The sequence below is a fragment of the Mytilus edulis genome, chromosome 2, assembly GCF_963676685.1.
Source record: "Mytilus edulis chromosome 2, xbMytEdul2.2, whole genome shotgun sequence".
NCBI classification, from domain to species: Eukaryota; Metazoa; Mollusca; class Bivalvia; order Mytilida; family Mytilidae; genus Mytilus; species Mytilus edulis.
The window spans coordinates 65,349,863-65,360,033 of record NC_092345.1 but is presented as its reverse complement, the minus strand read 5'-3'; the positions used below and the strand labels follow the sequence as shown (position 1 = coordinate 65,360,033).

General features: G+C 32.1%; 1 protein-coding gene across 1 annotated transcript; it reads right to left on the bottom strand.

Moving 5' to 3' along the window:
* Positions 1–730: 730 nt before the first annotated feature.
* On the bottom strand, positions 731–7,496 carry LOC139512675 (failed axon connections homolog). The gene is made up of 6 exons (XM_071300467.1): positions 7,117–7,496; positions 4,683–4,806; positions 2,814–3,010; positions 2,237–2,433; positions 1,383–1,499; positions 731–933 (listed from the first exon to the last, which is right to left on the bottom strand). The coding sequence occupies exons 1-6, from the start codon at positions 7,227–7,229 to the stop codon at positions 830–832; spliced, it is 852 nt and encodes a 283-aa protein (XP_071156568.1). The 5' UTR covers positions 7,230–7,496; the 3' UTR covers positions 731–829.
* Positions 7,497–10,171: the final 2,675 nt, after the last annotated feature.

Below are 10,171 nucleotides of genomic sequence, written 5' to 3'. Positions count from 1 at the left end.
CCATATTTTCACACAATAACAGACAGAGAAAGAAAAAATTACGATTATACGAAATGTTGGCGTAAAAAAAAGATAAAACCGTGCACAAAAGACTAAGTTTATGACATATTCATGCATTGGTTCAAGAATTGGATAAACGTTATTTTTCACAAGTCACTTGTTTCATATGAATTTAAAGGAATACGAGTTTCTGGATAAATTTCAAAAACAAAATGTAAATCTACCATATATTTTGTATAATTAATGATGGAGAATACTCGTAAGTATTATACTCGAAAGAACTAAGAAGAAAAGAAATATGACAATCCCTGGATTTGGAAAAGTGTCATTTTAGTGAGCACTTGCAACATTTTTGTGCAGGTGTCGTTGATGACCTTCTACAAGGTCAAAAACCTACTCCTTTCTACAGTGTCCCCATTGTCAGTAACAGTAGAAACTCCTGTCTTTCTTCTGTCTTTTGTTCAGTCGATCCATTTTGTCGATTTGTTTTCGTGGAGTGACTTTGCATGAAGTACGTTTCTTAAGAAGATGATAAAACAACAAAAAATAAATCGTTCAAACCTGTATAAAAATTGACTTTAGGCATCTGAAAATGCTGAGGGAAAAGACGCATCACGATCTTTGATATCAAGATGAGGCTTTTACTTTATGGCTCCAAATCGTTTTCTCGTTTGAAATGAGGTGCACGGGTATGTGTCTAGTTTTAACTTCAATATTCACAAAGACAATGAAAAATAATTTAGATTTTAATGCATGTATTTTGTTCATGATAGTTACATAGTGTCTATTCTATATTTAAACCAGAAGAGAATTGATAATTAGAATTCTACTACTTTGTAGCTTTCTGTGTCATTCCTTTTGTAATGCATTGCTCCCAGTCTGGCCAAAATCTTTCTTTCATTCTTTCACAATAATTACATAAATTATCATATTCTGAAATTAGAAATGTTAATTATGACCAAAACAGCAAAAGAATTGACATATGAAAACTTCAAGCCAACCTTTCATTCTTTGGACTAAAACTTTAGTTACAAGTCAACTAATAACCCCTTACCGGTTTTATTTCAATTTTTGTTTATTTTGATTGACTTTGTATCGGATTTCGCGACAGTTTCTCTATTTTCTTCCAATTAACCAGCTTTATAAGATCGAGTTATAGTCATTTGGATGAATATTGGGTTTTTTTTATCGTTTGGTTGCTGTCTTCATGGCGAACACCTTAAATGTCATTTCATTAAAGTTTTTGACATATTAATTAATCGTTCTGAATATTAAATGGAGAACTGAATCAGGCTGACATAACTGTTGTTCATTCAATTATTATTTTTAAAATGTTTGTATGATGAGGCCAACTAAATTCTTCAGCCTAGAGAACTTCTTACTTTTTAAATAAGTGTTACACTTGTTCCCGAAACTATGCCAGTAAATCTGAGAAAGCTGACCGAAAACAGCGCAATCTTCCTGACAAGGCTCGTCACCAAGTAAAAATTTATTTGTTCCTGAAAGTACAAAGAACAAGGATTTATTAAAATAATCATTAAATCGATTAAAAAAATAGTTGCTAAACAATGAATGATTGATAGGCGTTTGCTCAACGTCCAGTGACAAAAATTCCATACATGTCAGGAGAGAAGAAATTGACTATTAAGTCAAATAATTATGTCATGTAAAAGGGATCGAATGGGATGATGGGTGGGAAATTTAGAGTCCCACAGGAAAGTGAGATTATATTGGAAATGAACAGAAATTTAGCCTTGCAACATGGCCACTCAGGACTCCTCAGACGTGACTGGGTATATATTCATACATCCCACAAATCCCATATGAACGCTAGGTGTGTTGCTGCTTAAAGAAGACACAAACTGACCATATTTGTAATTCCCAGTCACCACTCGGGTGCTTTAAAAATCGATGACAAATGATTATCGCACAAACCGAATTAATATGCAAAGAATATTATCTATATTTAACAAACAATAGATAAAATTGTTACCGATTATTTAAAAATGTTTTTTTTAAATGAGTAATGAGAATAATCCACTTTTCTTTTGAATCAAGAAATACCAATGGCGTTAAATATAGTCTACATGTTGTCAAGGAAGCTAATCTCTCAAGCCGATAGATTCCTTTATTCTAGTTCATAAAGTTTCATTTGGGTTGAGAATAGAGGATTTTCCGAAAATGTATTTTTATACTATTTTAAGGTGCTAATCAGTAAAAAAAAAAGAAGGCTTACCAATAAAATCTGAAAGGGATTGCAAATCACGGTCAAGTATGTGATAAACTTCTTCTGGACTATGTCTTCCAATACCATGAGCGTATGTAGTGTTCTTTACATTCCGTCGAAGAAAAAAGATAATCCAAGATGGTACTCCAATTAATCTGAAACCACTACTCTTACTGTCATATAGCCATCTATCCAGAGTTACTGCCCTTGAAGTTAAATGTAGAATAAAGTTTTAAAATTCTGCAATCATTACCACGAGACACTCTTATGAAAACATTAAACTTTGTCAAAAGGCCAATTGTATACAAGCTCTTCAAATCTCTTGAAATCGAATCCAATCGAAATAAGTTAAGCTTTTATACATAAATGAAATATAGGATAATGTCTTTTTGAATTTCATACATATTAAAACACTAATTAATATGTCTGTGTTTTTATTAACATCTAACTGTATTTCTTTTTTTTCTCTGGTTTATGTGTACAGCATACATAGTATTATGAGTACACTAATTTCGTTGATACCAATTAAAATGTTTAGTATAATTGTCATAAAGTTTTAACCGATAACTAATTATGATAAGTATACCAGAATGTGTTCTCTTCCAACATTTTTTGAAAAGCCCTTGCTGCACCCCTTTCTTTTGCTGTAAATTTTTCGTCTAGGTCTATTTTAAATGTTTCATTTAGAAATTCTATTATAAACTCCGTGTCCGATAATTCTTGACCATTATACTCAATCCATGGGTATTTTCCTTTTTTACTTTTCTGTGAACCGTGAACATTCTGAAAATATATATATATAATATCTGTACATTGTAGGAAAGTGTAAGTTTATTTGAACGGGCGTCAGAATAGGCCTGCGAACTTTCCCCCGTTTCGTAGCTAGTAAAAATAAAGCCTCTTTTCCCGACAACGTATAGGTAAAATGTTAAAGATATGCAATTAAAAATCGAAACTTTCACATTGAGTTATTAATTCTCAGCTGTTGTCTCTTTTTTTTATATAGAAATCATCATGGCTCATGTGAGGATCGCAAAGGAGACCCAAAATGAAATGTTAAGTAAAAAGTCGTGTTTTTAACATTACCATTTGCTAAATAAAGAGGAAGGATACCAAGAGACTTTATTTATATACCAAGAGACCTTATATACCAAGCACATACTGCAAACAAAATGTCTATATCTGTCTAGTAATTTGCCCAATAGTTGGCTATTTAGAGAATTAAACATTTTCAACAAGTTAAAACTGCACGGTTTTATGTAATTTTCTTAATAAAGCCTTTTTTCAGTTCTGATTTGCCCGAAAATCAGAAATAAGTTTCACGGCATGATTTCGGTATAATTTGTTTACAAAATAATTTGGTTGACCGTTTACCATTTTGACCAATAGTTCAGTCTAGTATTTGTCGTATCCATTATTCCATGTATGTCATTTAATCGTGTAGAACTTATTTCCGGATCTAAAATGTCGTTCCTCATGCAATACATATGCCACCAGCAAAGAAGGAACAGTTTGTTCTGTTCAATTTTGTGTTTCTTGACGGATGTTTTGTCGCCTCTTTGAGGGTCATTTTCGTTTTGGTCATAGTGTTTTATATGAATATTTTGTGGGCCCTCGTTTGTCAATTTCTTTCCGGTCATAGTGTTTTATACGTATGTTTTTTAAAAAGGAAAGTTTTCTTGTCTACTTGTTTTGGTCATGAAGTAAGATATGAATGTGTCCTCTTTGCTTGCTAATATCTTTTTTGTGCTGGCGTTTCCATAGCAAGGCTGTGTGGTGTCTTTCTTTGTTTATTTATTTTTCTTCGTTGTGTTTTCATAGATCGTTTTGTGGATCCGTACTTTTTCGATATCTATTCGGTCATAGTATTTCCTTTTGGATGTTTTGTGGACTCTTGTTTTTATTTTTTTTTTTTTTTTTTATCTTGTCATTTTTTTTCCTTTGCATTGGATTTCTTGTTGACTTTTGTTGATCTATTTGTCTTTTGGTCATGTTGTTTCCTGTGAGATGTGCTCATTTTTACATGTTTGTGTTTTTATGTTCATGGTGGTTTTTTTGTGGACTTTTGTTTGTCTATACTCTTTCGGTTGTGGTGTTTCTTGTGATATATTTTGTTGACTCGTGTGTTTCTATTTCCTTTTGGTCATGGCGTTAATTTCTGTGGGATATTTAATTGAATCTTTGTGTGTATCTATTTTCATTTGGTTATGGTGTTTTTGTGGGATGTTTTGTGGACTATGATGTGTCTATATAATTTCGGTTATGATGTTTCCTATGGGATGAACGGTATATTTCCTTTAAATCATGTTTTTTTCTGGGAATATATGTGGACTCTTATTTATACATGTTTGGGTAATGACAGTGTTTTATGTCCTCCTGCTCAAATTACTTGTATAAACCTATTTATTACGATTTAAAAAAAATTAATATGTCAAAATGAAAATAGTCATCTTACCATATAAGGTATTTTTGCAAACCGCAAATATGTCTCCAACTTCATTACATATTGTGAAATACTTGGTGCAAATGGTCCCCTGCTTATTTGATGCAGAACGACTGTGTCACATGGATACTCTTTTCTGAAATATATTTTTATCATTAAAAACATTTCAATAATGCACGTATTCGTTAATAACATTACGACAGTGAAAATTGAGAATGGAAATGGGGAACGTTGTCAAAGAGGTAACAACCCTACCAAAGAGAAAAAACAATCGAAGGCTACCAATGGGTCTTCAACATAGCGAGAAATTCCCGCACCCGAAGTCGTGCTTTAGCTGACTCTAAACAAAAATGTGCAGTAGTTCAGTGATAATGAAGGCTGTTTTATACTTAAAATACCGATTTGTTGTTTTGTTTTCTTCTATAGAATTTTATTTGAAACTTCATAAATTAATAATACAACTGTAAACTAAAAACAACATTTGGTTTTTGGTTTTAGAAACACACAATAATACATCACAAGTACAAAAAGGGGGCAAAATTGCCGCAAAGTTAAAAATAAAATCAAAACTACCATACTCTCGACTTCATAAAAGATTGGTAAAATCCAATTAAAAGGTTATGTTTGTATGCTGTAGGTTTAACATTGGTTTTCGTAGTAATAATAAAGGTGACGGTACGAGTTGGGACCAAATTTATAGTAACATTAAATTTATTTACAGCCATTTTCATAATGCTAGCAAGTTAAGGTTTTGTTGACTTGCTTGCTTTGTTTGTTTTAATGTTTGCTCAAGCATTGCAATTAAGATTGACACCTACAAACAATAAAAGTAGGCGTTTTCAGATGTCAATCTTATAATTTAATACTATGCTTGAGCAAACATTAAGCTTGAGCAAACATTAATGCAATCAAAGCAAGAAAGCCATGATTTGTAGATTCGAGCGTTGAGTCAATGCTTGTTTTGGTACGTTACAATCCATTATTTTGGCTTTACGCCAGTAAAATGATTTGATTTGATTTGATTCACCGTGCATGACATTTCCACCAGACGTGGCTATGAAGTTATACATCCCGCGCAGCCAAACGGGTGTCTCACTTTATCACCAGTTTTATTGCTGGAAGTCTAGGCAAGACTGTGCTGGTTTATGCTGTTTTGTGAAATGTTTTCGTTTTTATTCTGCAGTTAGTCACCACTTCGGTTTTATCATGTATATCTATTATAATCATTTTATAAAATTTAATTTTTGTAAAATTATGAATTATTCTAAATAATAAGGATGTTCTTATCCAAGGCAGAAAACCCTAGAAAACCCTGGTCACAACTTTTTGGAACTTTTGGTCCTCATTGCTCTTCAACTTTGTACTTGTTTTGGATTTCGAACTTTTTTCATCTGAGCGTCAATAGTTAGTCTTGTGTGGACGAAACGCACGTCTGACGTATTACATTTTTAACATGGTACCTTTTGTTAGCTATTATTCGTGTGTTTCTCTGACCTATATGTTCTCCCATTTATGTGTATTGTAGTCATGTCATGTAATTTTGTCATTTTAATGTTATATCTAATATTGCCATAAAAGCGGGAGGTTTGGCATGCCACAAAACCAGGTTCAACCCACCATTTTTTTTCTTAAAATGTCCTGTACTAAGTCAGGAATATGACCATTGTTATATTATAGTTCGTTTCTTTGTGTGTTTCCTTTTAATGTTGTGTTTCTGTTGTGTCGTAGATCTCCTCTTATATTTGATGCGTTCCCCTCAATTTTAGTTTGTAACCCGGATTTGGTTTTTTTCTCAATCGATTTATGAATTTCGAACAGCGATATATTCTTCGGTTGCCTTTATTTATAGTAAGTCAAATGTCGTTATGGAAATTGTCTTTATCAATCAGTTATCGTCATCTAATTAACTCATCGGTGACTGATATATCGGAGACCAGTGATGATTCAATCGATCAGCTTCCAATAAGTTAGTTAGCTTCTTGTAAAGAGCAATTTTAAGTGTTTTTTCAGGTCGGTTTGTAGAAAGTTTATTGATTTTACGGCATATGCTTCTTCTTAATATAAGCGTGCAATTCAATTAAGATGTAATATATTCTTCACGTGTGTAAATACGTAATTCCAATTTGAACGACTAAAAAGCTACGTAATTCAGAGACGAGATAAGCGTTAATTAACATGTCTGATAAATGATTTAAATGTTTATCTATCTGACAATCATCTGAACATAAAGGTTAAAAACTAGATTATCTTTACCCAAAATAGATCAGATAAACACCCACGTATATATATATATATATATATATAGTTATATAGTTATACTTGATATTTTATATATATGTATATTTCATAGGTATCGATTTCAATCATTGAAAATAATAAATTATATATGTTTTGCTTTGACACTTTAAAATATTAAAGTTAATCAATAATAAAAATTAGTACTTGCTTTTCTGGCTTTCTGATACGTTTCCACACCAGACATGTTACTACTGTTGCTAAAACGGTACCACCAACAACTTTAGAAATAAGTATTAAATTGTCAACTTTTAAAATCTCCATTGCTTACAGGTGTGTCTTTTATGATGATATCCTTAAGTTACCTGTATTCATAATGTACTTTACTAAATCTTGCGGTTCATATATTATATAGGTTTGAATTCGTACCTGCATAGTCGACCATTTAACTTTACAATAAACGTATGAGATATCTGTATACTATAAACGCATCGTCTTCTGGCATCTTGCTCTTTATCATGAGCAAATATTCAAATAATTTATCTCACGGTTCATGTGGGTGCCGTTTGTAATCCATGTGTAGGCAGTGTTACACTTCCTTTTTTCATGGTGTATCGATTCTATTCTAATCATTTTTAAAGTTCGTACAAATATTTCCTTGTCTTTTGGATTTATTAAACTTCACAATTTTTATAGTGTCACGATTCTATTCATTTGCTAAAGCTTGAAAACACATTTTTTTCTCGCAATTTTCCCCGATATCATAATTTTCATTTAACTATTGAACGGGTTCTAGTTACGATAATAAATATATATATATATATAAGTACGTCTGAGTCAGTGACAACTCTACAACAGATTTATCCATCGGATCACCAGCAATGATGGCGATACATGGCTGTGTATATTATGTATATACAACTCGTCTTAAACATCAACCCAACAATGTTAGATCTGTATATATATATATATATATATATATATATATATATATATATATATATATATAAAACAAAAACAAAAACCTAAATTATGATTCTTTTTGTAAAATCATTAATGAAAGTGAATAGTGAAAAATAATTATCTTTTTAAATATAGCAGCCAGTATGGTACGATTTGTCAAATAAAGCATTTAAACATTGATGATGAATTTATTCATTCGCAAGTGAATAATTCGACCTCATTGAATCCGTATTCATGTGAACTTCAATTTGACCCATGAGCTAGAAATGGATAACGCATTAATTGTTCGATTATTTAAAAGAAAAGAATGTCAACATTGTACATTGTGAAACAAAGGCAATCAATTGATTGATTGTTTTGATCCACAAAAAAATTATTCTTATACAATAAAAAGCAATTATTGACATATATTTTTAATATATAATATGGAATTGTATAGACCTAGAAAAATCTAATTACACGAGTTCGCTTTCTATTTCTATCTATATTTGTGGTTATATCGCTTATGAGCATCGGAGGTCTTCGGATGGCATCAAGATTAAAATACACACACGAAACGAAGCTATCAAACTCATGCGGTCTGTAGATTGTTTATTTTATTTTTTTATAATTTGGATAAATGTTTTACTCATAGTTATAAATCAAATATGAAAAATGCCGATGCTAGCATGTCAGTAACTAACGTTTGCTAATTTATGTGTTTGTGTATAGCTGCGTGTTTGTTTTTTCTACATTGGATAGAGGTATAAGGGAGGGCTGAGATCTAAAATAAAAAAAAAGCAGAATGTTTAACCCTACCGCATTTTTGCTCCTTCCCTAGTCAGGAGCCTCTGGCCTTTGTTAGTCTGAATGTGTGATAATTCATTTTAGTTCATTTATATATTTCGGAGTTAAGTATGACGTCCATGCTCACTGAACTAGTACACAATTTTGTTTAGGGGCCAGCTGAAGCACAAATCCGGTCGCGGCATTCACTGACCAAAGCATGTCTTATAGTTTCATCTAACGAAAGTAACAGAGTGCTCAAGTTCACTTCCAATCGATAGATTTGGGGGAGAAATCATGTTATTATGAAAAACAAAAGGATGATGGTTATATTTAGACGAACTCTACAATAAAGACAAAATGACGTAGAAGTCAACAAATACTTGGATAGGCAAACGTATGACCTTCAACAATGAACAAAAAATAGGGCATAACAAACTAACAAACTGAAGGCACGGCGAAATGAAAATCTATAAAAAATCAAACGAGAAAAGTAACGAGAAAAGTAACGACCTGGTTAGTTCCGTAAAATCATCTTGCTCAGTCCTTTAGCTAAGTTTTCAGTAAATAATCAGCTGCATTCCACCAGACATATCATTAGTTACATAGTGTGTGCAAGTGACCTAAATACGGTATATATGGGGTCAGTAAATTCCATATGGGGTGAGAGCGAAGCTCGAATCCCCATATGGAATTTACTGACCCCATATAGAATTTACTAACCCCATATATATCGTATTACGTCACTAGCACACTATGTAACGAATTTATCTTACCAACTATCTGAACGTGTGAAATTAAGACTAGTGATTCTCAAAATGAGCAAATCTTTAATACTGTTAACATTAAGAAAATACTTCCATTGATCCTACAAAAACAGATGCCAACAATAACGACTTGTTAGGTTTAAATGTGTTTTATGAATTTATTTCAATCAATTTCAAATTGAAGATTTTTTTTCTTCTTCTTCTTCTTATGGTATCCAGTTATCCATCAGATTTTTGATGATTACTAACTGCTGCGCATGCGTAGGATAATAATAAATAAATATTTACAAAATAAAAGTGCCAAAAAATAAACAAATACTAACATGACATGTGGTCAAAACTATTTACATAACTACTAGGTTTACTGTTCTATATTGTAGAGTGATAACGATTACAGGCATATCTAGCAGCCCAACGTTGAACCATCTCAAGTTTATTGCATTGTTCAGCAGTATGAGGGTTCCAAACCGAACAAGCATATTCTAGTTTAGGTCGGACAAGTGCTAGATATGCCTGAGACTTAATGTTTGTAATGGATGTTTTCAGATTTCTTTTCAGAAAGCGTAGGCTTTTATTAGCATTACCAATGATGTTATTTGTATGCTGTTATCATTTTAAGTCTGATTGCAGTGTTACTCTAAGATATTTTGCGGAGGAGACAGATTCTAGAGTGTGGCCGTGAAGGATGTAGTCGTGTTTGATGGTATTTTTCTTGTTTGAGGCAGTGAGAACTGTACATTTGTCTGGATGGAAAGCCATCAGCCAGTCTTC